This window comes from Anomaloglossus baeobatrachus, chromosome 2 (genome assembly GCF_048569485.1).
Source record: "Anomaloglossus baeobatrachus isolate aAnoBae1 chromosome 2, aAnoBae1.hap1, whole genome shotgun sequence".
Taxonomy (NCBI): domain Eukaryota; kingdom Metazoa; phylum Chordata; class Amphibia; order Anura; family Aromobatidae; genus Anomaloglossus; species Anomaloglossus baeobatrachus.
The window spans coordinates 638,393,176-638,408,752 of NC_134354.1; the positions used below are offsets into that span (position 1 = coordinate 638,393,176).

The window sequence follows — 15,577 nt, forward strand, 5'->3', positions numbered from 1 at the left end:
CAGCAGTGTGCTGGGAGGGTCAGTACAACAGAGCTGAGCTTTGTCTCAGTACAAACACTATCGCAGCTTTCCTCTCACGTTCATGTCAGCTCAGTTGTACTCTCCACTCCCAACACAGACTACCATGAGATGAAAGCTGAAGGTGTTAGTAATCTCTACTCGTACCATTTTTTAATCACAATCATATTTGCTCTTCTTCCGACACTTTGTAAACACACAGATTTTCAGTGAGACCAATGAAGAGAGCAAGGCTGTATGTCATTACATGTCTCATGCCACTGGGTGAAACAGACCAAAGAGGGCCCTTGTGTACGAATAGTATTTGAGGTGTTTGCAGTCCAACAGCTCATCATAATGCACAATTCAACCTGCAGCATGATTACATACAAGTCAATTGGTCCTTGAGAAACACGTACAGGACACGGATGACATCCATGTGCCATCCATGTGATGCGGACCAGAATTAAATGCATTCAAAGAATAACTGCCTTTTAAGTGTTAAAGATGTGCAAAGTTGAGAGAGATAGACAGATAGATGGATATAGAGAAAAAATAATACATATATATTTTTCAGCTATTAACCTAATAAAAAATTAAATGAAAAAACAACAACAAAGTGTGGTCCCCCATTTTTGATAAGTAGCAAAAGTAAAGCTGACAGCTGTTGACTGATGTTATCAGGCTGAGAAGGGTCAAATAACCATGGACCTTCCCAGCCTGATAACATCAGTCTGCATCTGTTTGCTTTGACTTTATTGGTTATCAAAAATGGGGGGACTCCATGTTGTTTTTTTTCCAATTAATTGTTTTTTGGGCTAAAAACTGTAAAAATCTATTTATCTCTTTGCACATCTTTAACACATTAAAAACCATTCATTTCTGTGTCATGCGTTTTTTTCCGGGACGTGTCACATAGATGGCATACGCATGACACATACGTACACACAGAAAGGGAAACGGAACGTGCCACACCTGCATTTTTTTATTAGACATCTGAAGGTGGCTTAAAGGTGAGAAGTTTCATATACTATAAAATGTACAGGCAGTCAAGCAGTGTGGATGTAAAAACTAACCAACATTGGGTGAGTTGCAATGAAATAGTTAACTGTAAGGCTAAAGGAGGATGAAAAAAATAATCAAGCTTCTTGAGCCAAATGGCAGCCGCAGGGTATGGAACAAGAATTAATACTATTATAATCTGACTTCTTTCCAAATGTTTTACAAATTTAAATTCAGTCTTGTCACAGCCCCAAAAACTTCAATGCAGTCTCCATAAATATACTGAGTACGTTCTGCAGAATATCTTCTAAAATGATTTTATGTCCTTCATTGTCCTTTTTTGTTTTTCTCTCCACTCCGTGCCTGTAGGTGACTGATATGATGCAGAAAGCTCTCTTTGACTTTTTGAAGCACAGATTTGATGGCAGGTGAGATCAAAAATGTTTTGGGGGTAAATTCTACATCATGTACAGTAGGCATCTAAAGGTGTGGCATTCAGCTTTATGTTGCTATGTTTGTTGACTGAATGATTATCTTGTTCTAAAATTATTGTTGATGAGAACAACCTAGATTCTGGAATTGTATCGCTGCACTCGGCCGTCTCAGTGTACGCTCGCACTCAGTACACCTAGCGATCAGTTAGACCCCAAGTAATCAAACATTTCTTACTTGTCCTGTGATAGTTTGTTGGAAAACCACTTCAGGGTAGGGAATATCATGTAGCTTGCTGAAATACGTCATCAATACAATTTTGGGGGTTACTTATACCATTTATGTCCTTGATATGCATAACTATTTACATAAGTTGAAGAGTAGACATCTAAAGGATCTGAATACTGTATTTATTGCATATTTTCAGAATCTCCATAACGCGAGTCACAGCCGACCTGTCTTTGGCAAAGCGTTCTGTACTCAATAATCCAGGCAGGAGAGCCATCATTGAACGATCAAGCACCCGCTCCAGCATCGGTGAGAGCAGCATTTTCATATTTTACAAAATATTTAATAGCCAAATGGATTTTGGGGAGACAGAAATAGAATACAGGTGTACTCCGCCATAATTTACCAATGGGTTACCAATAGGTTCAGTACAATAGCGAGACTCTGAGTGTTCAGGTCGTAATACACAAAGATGAATGTAAATCTACCACTTGGGGGACACTGGGACTCAGATGGAGGAAGGGCTCCTGAGTGTAGTAATACTGAGGTACACTAGAGGTCGCTAACACAGGCGCAGGGATAGTCAGTCAGCCAAGGTCTGTGCCGGGATGTCATGTTTGTTCTGAGAATTATGCAAGCCAAAATCAAAGAACAAAACCGAGGTCGGAGGCCGGGAGAAAAAGTAAGCACAAGAGAGGGAGTGGAGGTCGGGACACAGAATGGGACCAGGGTCAGGAAAACAGGGAAGACAAAACGGGCAGAAGAGATGGCGGTCAGGGAGAACAGGTACGCACAGAGGAGGGAGTGGAGGTGAGGCCACGAAACAAGACCAGGGTCAGGTAGACAGGGAGGTGAAACCGGGCAGGAGGGATGGAGGTCAGGGAGAATGGTACTGGGTAGCGGTACTTGATCAGAGTATACTCACAGGAACCAGTTGCATGCTGCAATGCAGGAACTATTACTGGCAGCGTCCCAGAGGTAACAACACCAATATATGGCGGTGTGACCTCCGGAACGAGGCACGACCGAACAGGCCCCTCCCCTCGGATCTAACAACATACATGCACTGGCTCTGCAGAGTCAGAGCCATGCTAAAATTATGACAGTGTAGACGTAATATGGCTGTGTGAAATTCACTGTAAATACTTTTCAGGCAGGAACAAAGTCTGTTTCCCAAATGACCTCCTGTAGGTAATTATAATTAGATGCTAGGATATTAAGAAGGAAATCAGAATATACACTTATGGCTTAAAACCAAAAAGCAAAGCTAAGATCCAGTGAATTGGATTCTAGACCCAACTAAGTGTCTTTTCCAGGAGAAAACCGCAGGAAAAAAGCGCTCAAGCTGAAAATAATGAATGAATGCGCAGCAATGTGAAAATGTTTTTTGGTTTTTTTTTAAGCGTTCTAGACTTCAGAACCTGTGATGCGGCAAAAAGAAGTGACCAGAACATTCTTCAGATAAATCACTGACAACTAGAAATATTTGACGCAAACATAAAAAAAAATCACTGAACAATCCATCTCATAGTATTTACCAGATATGGCTTGAAAAAGAGACCACTTAATAATGGTTCAACCACACAAAAAGGAGTAACAAAAAAAACAAGGATGAATGTGACTATCGAAGTAACATAGATATATACCGTATAAGTAGAATAGTTTCATTACAATGGGGGATCAGAAGGTCAGCAAAATAGTGGGGGGCCGTGTGACAGCATCAGGGCTCATTAATAAGATGGAATGTGTCAGTAACAGAAATGTCAGACGGGGTTTTAAAAAGACATGATCAGTCTGCATCTCTGTTGGTTATACACAAGTTAAGCCATGACCTGTACAGTCAGAATACGTCAGTTATACCCAGGTAGGGCCTTCATCCCTCTCATTATAATTAGAGACACAGATCCATATTGGTCGGTCATCTGTATCACTGCTACACTGGCTAGGCTTTATCACTGTCAAAACTATATTAAACACCCTATTGTACCCTGATCTTAGTCCCTGCCTTGCCGCAGAGGATAATATAATAAAATGAACAGAAAATGGCGCTGCAGCTCAACGTCAGTTGGCCCTATTCTGCACTATACCGAACCTTCATAAATTATTATTATTATGGCAAAATTTATCCCATGGTGTTTTACAGGTGAAAAGGTGTATACATAATGAAAACAGACAAAAACTTGTGAACGAGGGGGGTATTTTTCATGTTTTTTGCAGTAAGAATTACTGTACCACAATTGTGAAAAAAGTATACAGTTTTTATTATTACAAAAAATACAAAATACTGGAAATCACATGTGATTGCACTTAGTGGTTAGACATACATAGTTAAAATCCAATTAAATGAGACAGAGAAAAGAAGGTCACAGGGAGGGAGACAGGCTACCCCTTAATTTCTGTGCAGGGAACAGGATAGTTAGATTATTTCCCAGATGGCCATATAAATAACCAGAGAAACATAGGTATATCCCCTAAGATAGTAGAGTAATGGAGTGCTTATACATGAAAAGTAACCAACAGGATAAGGTCCAAATCAGGGCCTGAACACAATAGTATGTCACACCACCAGCGAGTACATAGCATAATCTCAAATAAAAAAAAAAAGTCATACAACCCGGGTCCACATGTGAGGCTGACAGACTCCCCTCCTTGGGTGCTATACATACCACAGGTAGGTCCTTCAGGTGCCAATCTCCACCATTGTATGATTTATTTTTTTTTTTTTTAGATTATGCTATGTACTCGCTGGTGGTGTGACATACTAATGTGTTCAGGCCCTGATTTGAACCTTTTCCTGTTGGTTACTTTTCATGTATAAGCACTCCATTACTCTACTATCTTAGGGGATATACCTATGTTTCTCTGGGTATTTATATGGCCATCTGGGCTATAATCTAACTATCCTGTTCCCTGCACAGAAATTAAGGGGTAGCCTGTCTCCCTCCCTGTGACCTTCTTTTCTCTGTCTCATTTAATTGGATTTTAACTATGTATGTCTAACCACTAAGTGCAATCACATGTGATTTCCAGTATTTTGTATTTTTTGTAATAATAAAAACTGTATACTTTTTTCACAATTGTGGTACAGTAATTCTTACTCCAAAAAAACATGAAAAATACCCCCCTCGTTCACAAGTTTTTGTCTGTTTTCATTATGTATACACCTTTTCAACTGTAAAACGCCATGGGATAAATTTTGCCATAATAATAATAATTTATGAAGGTTTGGTATAGTGAAAAATACACCCCCCAAAATTCACAAGTTTTTGTATGTATTATATGGGGTTCATGTACACTACCATCATTATGAGGTTCGCTGTACTTGGTCTTTGTTTTTCTCATAATGAAAACAGGTACAAGAATCATGAACAATACAAGGAACAGACTGGTACAGGAGGAGAGAGGACCCTGCCCGCGAGGGCTCACTATTTATTATGTTAACTCCAGATTTATGTCGCTGAACATATACAACATATAACTAGCCTGTATAACAGAAACCAGCTCCTATACTGAGTCAGGGTTTCCCACATTACAGTATACACATATTCCGAATAGTAAATGCCTCACAGTTCAGATACAGAGACAATTAAAGCACCAATTCAATCCTTTCCCCACACCACACTTTTGCTTCCAGACTCCTATAGATTCCAATACCAGTTACCAAATTTCGCTAGGTAAATTTAACCCCTCTCAGAGCCCTCCCCACATTCTTCCTCGTTTTCCTTCCTGCAGTTGTGCCCTTTAATAATTTTCTTTTTACATACTCTTAAGCAAAAGTTTGTACTTTTGTCATTTTGAAATATTTATCATTGTGTCTCTAAAACATCAATAAAAATCAAATAAAACTTAATATAAAAAAAATACCAAATCAAAAGTAAAATTACAATTATTCAGGTTAGTATCTTAGCTCAACACTTTTCCCCTTCATTGGTAGAAGCTTCTTTAGGAGAATCAATGAGGTTCCCAAGCAATCCAGGCAGTGCTACTTCTACCAGCATTCTCATATATGGTCTTTTAGGTAGATACTGTATATAAGGATATTCATAATGTACAAATCTTCAGTTGTGGTGACTTCTGTTTATGTTCAATATACTGGTATACAGCTGAAGTACAAAGTGAAATTGAGAGGATATTTGAGTTGGCCAAGACACTCCAACTAGTTATCCTTGATGCGGACACAATCAACCATCCTGCTCAACTGAGCAAAACGTCCCTGGCACCCATCATTGTGTATGTCAAAGTTTCATCCCCTAAGGTGAGTCAGATTGTCACTAAGTGTCTTTCAAATTGCAATGCTCAAGTGTCGTCTCATTCTAGATCTCATTGACATAGACTGCAGCAGAATGAACCTGGACAGCATACAGTGGCCCCCCAGGGTATTAATTTGGGCAGGAGCACTAACTGATCTCTTCATGCTCTTAAGCGGGCTTTACACGCTGCGACATCGCTAATGCGGAGTCGTTGAGGTCACGGATTTTGTGACGCACATCCGGCCGCATTAGCGATGCCGTTGCGTGTGACACCGATAAGCGATTTTGCATCGTTGCAAAACAGTGCAAAATCGCTAATCGGCGACACGGGGGTCCATTCTCAATTATCGTTACTTCAGCAGTAACGAGGTTGTTCGTCGTTCCTGCGGCAGCACACATCGCTGCGTGTGACGCCGCAGGAGCGAGGAAGCTCTCCCTACCTGCCTCCCGGCCGCTATGCGGAAGGAAGGAGGTGGGCGGGATGTTACGTCCCGCTCATCTCCGCCCCTCCGCTGCGATTGGGCGGCGGTTCAGTGACGTTTCAGTGACGTCGCTGTGACGCCGCACGGACCGCCCCCTTAGAAAGGAGGCGGTTCGCCGGTCACAGCGACGTCGCCGGACAGGTAAGTATGTGTGACGGCTCTGGGCGATGTTGTGCGGCACGGGCAGCGATTTGCCCGTGTCGCGCAACAGATGGGGGCGGATACCCACACTAGCGATATCGGGACCGATATCACAGTGTGTAAAGTAGCCTTTAGTTTTGGTGCTGGAGACAGCTCTCTAAGACGAAATAGAGAACAGGGCTTCCCTCCGCTTCCTCTGGTTCTACTAAGAGTTGTATCTGATTTAATTTTTAATGACTTCATGCTAAATTAGGACAGAGTGGTGCAGAGGCAAAAAAGGTTCCATTTTTTACTAGAGTTGAATTTCATAAAGGCACTATGTATGACACTGATGGGGACCACTCTGTGCTGCCTCCATCTATTAAACAAAAACAAGTGCCTATTTTTTGGGTGATAGTGGGAAAACCTCTACTTTGGGAAAGGTTCCTTTTTCTTATGTTGGGACCAAATCCTGTTTTTGGCAAACAATATATTGAGGGGGCAAATTCTGCCATGTACAGTAGCAATATACATACCTTTATCCCATTACTATTATAGTAGAATATTAATCTCTGGAGCAGAAAAAAAGGCAATAGATTTGCCATGTAACCATATTAAAAAGTCATAGCAAATTTGAAACATCCAACAAATTACCTTCTTGATTTAGTGATCAATAAGAAGATGAAGTAAACAAATCAATTATGGCAAATGTTCAGACATAAAATATTAGTGAGTTTTCTGAGCATTCCATTAAAGGGAATCTGTCAGCAGGTTTTTGCTACCTCATCTGAGAGCAGCATAATGTAGGCAGAAAGATCTTGAATCCAACTATGTATCCTTTAGATTACTGGGTGCAGCCGTTCTGACACAATCAGAATTTTTAGACATTCCCATGTAGCAGTGCTGAGAGAGCTGTCCAGTCCACACCAGGCTCTCAATAGAGATTGTACATTGATAGTAAGTTGTAAATTAGAGGAGGGGGTATGCCAGACTGCTGTGCCTATGACATTGTAAAAACTAGAAAAATTACTGGCACTTCCTAATCTCATAGTCTGAACTGGTGCATACTGAACATGCAATATCCAAAATAGCAGTTGCACTCAAGTAAAGGGAAAGATAAAAAACAAGTATCTAGATGGTGAACATTGGAATAAGAATACGCATCACTGCAAAGAAAACATGAAAACATTTTTTTTTTTTTTTTTAAATAAATATATGAGTTGCTTAGCAAATAAAGGTGGCCAAATTTACTTGTGCCCAGATATGTTTTTATCTTGGCAGTAATGCAAATTCATATTCCAATGTGCACCATCTATATACTTGTTTTTTCGCCTTCCCCTTACTTGAGTGCAACTGCTATTTTGGATATTGTATGTCATGTTCATTATGCACCAGTTCAGACTATGAGATTAGGAAGTGCCAATAATTTTTCTAGTTTGCATTATGAAGTCATGTCCTTTTGTCTGTGCACTCCTCCCAGTTATTATAGGTGTTTTAATTTTCCTTTTGCAGGTTCTATTCTAGCCCATGTAAAAGGTCAGTTTGGACAAGAGAAGGAATAGCATTTAGAGTAGGACCCAGATAAGAGTTACACCTTGAAGTGGTATCTGGGCACAAGTAAATTTGGACCCCTTTATTTGCTAAGTACCTCATATTTTTCAAACAAACATTTTCATGTTTTCTTGGCAGTAATGTGTATCATATTCTAATGTTCACCATCTACATTCTTGTTTTTTCTCCTTCCCTTTACTTGAGTGCAACTGCTATTTTGGATCCTGTGACATTGTAGTCTGAGCAATGATCAGTCCTGCTGCCTAAACAAACATAGCAAAAGAACAACATTTTGGACCTTGACAAGACAGGCATCCCTGAATTCTATGTTTTAACCCTTACAGCATGCTGTCTTTAGCTTACATAGCAATTACCCGCTGACAGATAATACCAAAACAATACAGTGTGCTATCCAAATCCCTACCAACCCTACTTTAGGGCCATAGGGGTCCTTATTAGAGATATGCAAAACCACTTTAAATAATTTCTTATTCACACACAGTTTGGCCTGTGCATTAATAGAGCAATTAACTATAGCAATGACACTGCACAAATCACAGTATAGACAATGGTTTGACATGTTATATAGCTGTGTTAGGATTTCTGGAGATGGTGAAGGGTCTCCTATTCACAATGACATAAAGTAACCGATCCTGAACTGATATACCTAGTAATATCTAATAGTGAGAGCTCTTTTTTTTATGGTCAGCCGCCAAATTAATCAGAGTTGATTAGGTTTATAGCTTTAGTGCTGGCGAAGACTCTTCGGTAATGGAGAAAAGAATATACATTGTAGATTTGCCTTTTGTACATGAGAATGGTATAAAAGTGAAGAATCTACTTGTGTGCCAGAAAGCCAGGCAAACATTCGGTCTTCAGAAACCTTTGCTTGTTTCTTTTAGGTGCTGCAGCGACTGATAAAATCCAGGGGGAAATCTCAAGTTAAACACCTCAATGTCCAGATGCTGGCAGCTGACAAACTGATACAATGCCCTCCGGTAAGAGAGACGGAGACGTGCCCACATATTGTCTAGAACAAATAGATCGTGCATTGTAATGGAAAGATTGAGGGTGTAGGGCTCTGGTATCAGGTGGGCACAAAACCCCAGTGGGGGTATTCTGTAGCTATCTAATAATTATTAGAAATGTTTCTATATCTATAGTGTATAGATCTCTGCCATGTGCTTATTATGACAATGTGTATGACGGCGACTCTTACACTGGCTTATTTAAGTCAGCCCCCTTCTCCATTTATGATTAATCTGTGAGAGAAAAGTGGGCTAGCTCGGTGACTAAAATGAGCCAGACAACCCCCTTCCCACAAAGAACTAGCCACAGTGAGGACTACAATAAGACAGGGGGAAGCGGAGCACCTAAAAATATATTAGTAAGTTGCATTATGTAACATTTTAAACATAATGGAAAATATTTTATTGCATTGAGCACCCCTCTCTTTTATAAAGAGTGAAGAATAATCCAGGTCTAGGTATAATAGTCTGTTTTGCTGCACATTGTGTTACACAGAAAATATAAGCATTATTTTTAGACTTGAGTGAGTACCAAACTATTCGTACTCGCTATATTCACGAGTACTGGCTTATACTTGCGTATTCATACCGAATAGTTTGTGCAATGCAAATCAATGGGGAATACTCTTAATGTAACGAATAACCGGAATTCTGCACTTTTCGCTACTCACACAAATAGTACGTTGTGAGTATTCCCCATTGACTTGCTTTGCACACGCTATTTGGAATGAATACGCGAGTATTAGGCAGTACTAGTTATGAGTATAGCGAGTACGAAAAGTTAGCTACTCGCTCAACTCAAATTATTTCCATCTAAAATGAATATATTCTGAGAAAATACAATATAAATGTTGCTTTTTTTCATTGGCTTTGGAATCAATAGTTTTCATGATTTTATGTTTGGCCTGCATATGTGATTTTGTTTTATTGTCGAGGGATCCTGGCATAGATCTTTTATTTCTTTAGTATATAAATGTCTCAGCTGATTATTTGGAAACAAAATTCAAAACATTAAACACGAGTCTTGGTTACTTAGTGTTAGAGTGATTGTCCAGCCTTGTAATAATGATGACCTATACTTCGGTTAGGTCAGCGACATACTGGATGTGATGTAATAAGTGTATGCAGCTGAACACCACAGCTCCGTTCAATGTGTTGTGGCCATTTCTGACATAAATTGCATTTTAGCTATGAATCAATAAAATAGGAACTGATCGACAGTATCTGAGCACAGGCAACAGACAGGGTTTGGAGCTTAAAACAGTTGAGAGGTGCTGTGCCTGATCCTCATTGATCTGATGTTGATGACCTAAGCTAAGGACAGGTTTTCAATTTCAGAAGGTTGGACAGCCCCTTTGAGATTACCCTCCCATTTGTGTGTAAATCGGACGAGTGTTGTCCGATGTTTTATGGGATAGCACTCGGTCCAATGTGACACTATTGAGCAGGGCCGATTTGGAGTGAGAAAATCACTGCATGCTGTAATTGGCTGTGTATCTTGGATCATGTGCACCCTTCCTTACCAGTCTATGTCATCTGAGTGCAGTCTGATATACACAGAGACAGGCAACGAAGAAGATGGAGAACGTAGGGGTACTTTGCACGTTGCGCGATAGTACCCGCCCCCGTCGCACATGCGATATCTTGTGATAGCTGCCGTAGCGAACATTATCGCTACGACAGCTTCACACACACTTACCAGCCCTGCGATGTCGCTCTGGCCGGTGACCCACCTCCTTCCTAAGGGGGCGGGTCATGCGGCGTCACAGCGACGTCACACGGCAGGCGGCCAATAGAAGCAGAGGGGCGGAGATGTGCGGGACGTAAACATCCCGCCCACCTCCTTCCTCCCGCATAGCCGGTGGAGGCAGGTAAGGATATGTTCCTCGCTCCTGCGGCTTCACACACAGCGATGTGTGCTGCCGCAGGAACGAGGAACAACATCGTATCTCCTATTGGTGCGACATTATGAAAATGACCGACGCTAAACAGATCACCGATTTCCGACGCTTTTAAGATCGTTTTCGGCGCATCTAGGCTTTACATGTTGCGACGTCGTTACCTGCGCCGGATATACGTCACTTTCGATTTGACCCCGACGCTATCGCAGTAGCGATGTCGCAGCTTGCAAAGTACCCCTTAATCTCTCCCTTTTCTCCATACCTGTGATCCATTTCTAGCATGCAAGAGAATCGGAGCACAGGGAATGACACTTAGCTCACACTCACGTCCGATTAGCATATCACATCTGATTCTCTTGCATAGGATGCCATACGCCAATGTGACCCTGGCTAATTCTTATTCTGGGAATGAGGAGGAGATAATTGATTCTTGACATTTGAGGCAAACTCCTTATAATAAGCCGAATCCTTCACCCAACAGGTGGTAAAGGGGTGGGTAGATGGTCTGTCCAGTCTATACATTTTTCATATTTTCCAGCATAAATATTATTTTCACTTATAAACATATATTTCTTTGTTGGTTACATATAGTTGATACCATGAAATGCATTATAAGTGGAGTATCTGTTTTTATTTGTCAACTCTGACACTTTCAAAATTGCAAATGAAAAGTAGTTTGGAATCGGCATTCATATATCCTCTTAGAGAATTCTGTTGCTGAGGAGGGTCCACTTTTTTGCGCCTCCTCTATCAGCTTAAATTTGAGTCCTCCATGTTGGAGGATTGTTTAAACCAAACAGTGACTTTATTTTAATTTCAATACCATATTGTGTAATTTGCACATCTCTAATTACTGTTATTTATCATCAGATTATGTCACTGCATATTAAAGAACTATTATTTACTTGTTTTAGGAATTGTTTGATGTGATTTTGGATGAGAATCAGCTGGAAGATGCTTGTGAGCACCTTGCAGAGTATATGGAAGTGTATTGGAGAGCCACACATCACCCACTGCACCCACACACCGGCCAAAATCTCATGACTCCTCCTACTGCCATTCCTGGCCTACAGGTACAGTGATAGGCATACATGTGTGGGGATCACAAAGGGACAATGTAAATGATTAATAATGATTACAATAATCCTATCAATCTGTTGGGACCTGAATAATTCCATGTCCATTATGGTTTATTGTATGTTGGCTGATTGACCTGTATTTCATATGTCTATAATCTACTCAACAGAACCAGCAAATTATTTCGGATCGAGCCAGTGAGCACTCGCCACTAGAGCGAGACAGTTTAATGCAGTCAGACGAGGCCAGTGAAACTTCCCGTAAAACCTGGACAGCTTCTTCCCAGAGGAGCTCCCGCCACATGGAGGATGAATACTCCGATGCCTACCAGGACCTGTATCAGCCTCACAGACATCACAACAGTGGACTGCACAACACTAATGGCCATGACTCCCAGGATCGTCTTCTGGAACGAGACTCTGAGCAGAACCATAACGACAGGAACTGGCAGCGCAACCGTCCCTGGCCCAAGGACAGTTACTGAGCGGGACTTCTCTGTACACACTAATTAAAAACACATCCACACACTATTCCTGCATGGCAGTGCATGCCATGAGGCACAGCCACTAAGTGTAAATTCCAGGGTAGCGACAAGAGTCAAGAATGCACTATGGAGAAAAGCACCCTGTTCCTGATCTGCCAATCGCTTGGTATCTTCTGCCTGCAACATGTAATGGTAGATGGGCTCTTAAAATGTAGTTGCAAATTACAATGTAATACTGCAAAAAGCAGAGCCAAGACACAAAAAACGTCCTTGGGGATAACAGGCAGAGGCAGTAATATGCTGGAATCTGAGAATCAATCTTAATAGCCACTAAATTGATTAATATTCCAGATCCTATCCTGTTGGCCTTATTGCATTACTTTTAAAGAACTTTCTAAACACAGTAGCACCTGAACAGTGGCATCCAAATGTTTACATGTAGAGGGCCGCATACACAATACAGAAGTGTGGGCCTAAATTCTAAGAAAGCATCAAAAGCTTGGGTCTAGGAAGACGGTAAGGGATGGTGTGGGCCAGAAACAGTCCTTCAGGGTCTGCATCCAGCTCACAGATCACTTGCTTTACTACCCTAACCTCTAAAGTTCATAGATCCAAAAGGTTTACAGATCAGGTAATGCAAAAATTTGTATGGACACCTAGTTTTCAGAAATAGTCTGTGAAAAGACTGTCCTTTCAGGAGAGTCAGAAAAATCATGGGGTAAAATACTTGCCCTCATTACAGGTCTCGGCCAGGTATTGTGTTGTATTGCCATAAAATACTGCCCTTCAGGTATAATTGTCGCCCTCAGATCTTGTTTACAACAGATATGCTTCAGCAAACATTTTATATCTATAAATACAGGTTATTAAGTTTCGTAACCAGATAGTACTTTAACAAAAACACAAGTTTAATATTTTCAAAGGAGATGTGACTCCATTTATAAGCCACACAGCTTGCCTTAGAAGGATCTTAAAAGGAAAATTGTATGCTTTGCCGTACTACAGATTTTAGCCTGCACTCTCCTAGGAAAGAAGCAAGCACCGACATTTCAGTAATCTGTAGGACCATGGATATCAACATTTACACCTAAGACACCACATACTAGGGTTCAGTAGTGAAGCTGCCAAAGGCACAGTGTTACTACTGCATGTATTGCGATCCATGAGACTGGAGTTCTTGACACTATTCTTTGTACATGTACCTTTAATAAATATGACCTGATCAGATTAATATATAGAATATGAGATCATCAGATAAATATAGAGGCCAAATAACAGGGTACCAGTACAGGTCAGTAAGGATGGAAGCAGTAGGTGCCATGGACATTTAGGGGTCCAATTAATTAAGGAGTTCTGGCATAAAACACCTTCAAATATTACAAAAATTTTGTGCAACTTAAAGTTGCATAAAAATTGTGGTCTTATGGCTGTCCCAGCCAGATATGCCAAAATGGGTGAGGCTGGGTGTGGGCGAGGGCAAGCTGGCACAAACCAATTTGTTAAATGAATCAGCTAAGCCAGAAATGTACTTCAGTCCCTGACATTTGTGACAAAGGCACATCCCTGTTGTAAGATTCCCCTAATTTTTTAACCTCATAATGAATTAGGAGGCTCTTACTCCAGTGGTTCCATTCATTAAGATTGACATTTACAATGGCTGGCTTAAAGAGAACTATTTAATACTGACTTAGGATTGATGAAGGTCCTTCCTGCCAGTCAGAAACATGAGTGTCAGATTGGTATAAATCAGTGTAGAGAATAACCTAAAATCTACTAAATATTGGATTTTTTAGCATTTTCCACCCATGAAGAATTTAGTTGACATAAGCATGTATCTTTGCTTGACATAGAAGGAGCGATTTCACATTGAAATATATCTGATTTCTGTTTGTCCACTAGTTAGCAGTTCTTAGGAACGACCTAAAACAATTGTGTGCATTTTGCACCTCATACAAATCTGTGCTCCTACGGTAATAACATACGGTACTTCCTACCATGATATCAGTTGGAGGATTTGGCCTGTTACTTTTTGCACTTTAGAAAATATTTGGGAGCACATTTATTGTTCTTAATTGGTGCTTATATTTTTACATCCCATCATCCTCTATGGATTGTTAAGACTTCCTTAGGTCCCAAAACATTAGATAAGTCGGCTAAACACAGAGATTTGAACAAGATTGGCCGATCATCTGATATCTACCGGACCATCCTGCTGGTCCTTCAACAGATGATGTCGCAGAGAAGGATCAGCAGTTGTTATTTCAAGACTCAATTCTTTTATTTTCAGGAGCGATAAGCTATCGGCAATGGAGCCTGGCAGCAGCTCTCTGCCCTCTCCCTGATTCAAACACATGAACACTCCACCAAGCTGAGCACTCATAAATAAATACCAAGGATTCAGGAACGATAACTGTCTGTTCGACTATTTTGGCAGTAGTATGAAAGCCAAGAGTAAAATATTACCTAAGTGGAACTTTAAGGCCTTGTGCGCATGGTGCAGTTTTTGATGCACTTTTTTGGTGCAGTTTTGGTGCAGTTTGTGGCCCAAATGTTTATCCTTTTGCCAGCAAAGTCAATGAGAATTCTAAAGTCCTATGCACATGTTACATATTCTTACCTTGCAGTTTTGAGTGCAGAAAAAATCTGCAGCATATCAATTCTTGATGCGATCTCTCCCTGCGTTTTTTAGCCCTTCCAACCATTGATTTCACACAAAAAAACACGCATGGCACAAAAACGCATGTGTTTTTTGGTGCATTTTTCTGCAACAAGGTGCTTTTTTGGTGCAGAAAATTTCTGCACCAAACATTCCACCAATAAATATCATTTTATAATATAAAATAATTCACATCTGAAGATTTAGTTGAGTACCTTCTCAATTCAGAGAGAAAGCTAAATTCAGAATTCCACTAGATTCTTGTTCCTAAAGGCTGCTTTACACACAAAGATATCGCTAGTGATCTCGTTAGCGATGTGACACGCCCAGATCGTTGCTATGATTTGCCGAGATCGCTCATAGGTCGTT

At 40.6% G+C, this 15,577-nt stretch overlaps 1 protein-coding gene across 3 annotated transcripts in view; it reads left to right on the forward strand.

Annotated features, from left to right (window-relative positions):
• The window catches only part of CACNB3 (calcium voltage-gated channel auxiliary subunit beta 3), a 403,977-nt gene extending 389,015 nt beyond the window's left edge, over window positions 1–14,962 (forward strand). For all 3 annotated transcript variants that reach the window (XM_075336926.1, XM_075336925.1, XM_075336927.1), the window contains exons 8-13: window positions 1,369–1,427; window positions 1,859–1,968; window positions 5,763–5,914; window positions 8,965–9,060; window positions 11,906–12,064; window positions 12,238–14,962. In XM_075336926.1, coding sequence (XP_075193041.1) covers window positions 1,369–1,427; window positions 1,859–1,968; window positions 5,763–5,914; window positions 8,965–9,060; window positions 11,906–12,064; window positions 12,238–12,552 — 891 coding nt within the window. In that variant the 3' untranslated portion in view covers window positions 12,553–14,962. The remainder of the gene's footprint in view (window positions 1–1,368; window positions 1,428–1,858; window positions 1,969–5,762; window positions 5,915–8,964; window positions 9,061–11,905; window positions 12,065–12,237) is intronic.
• The last annotated feature ends 615 nt before the right edge of the window (window positions 14,963–15,577 follow it).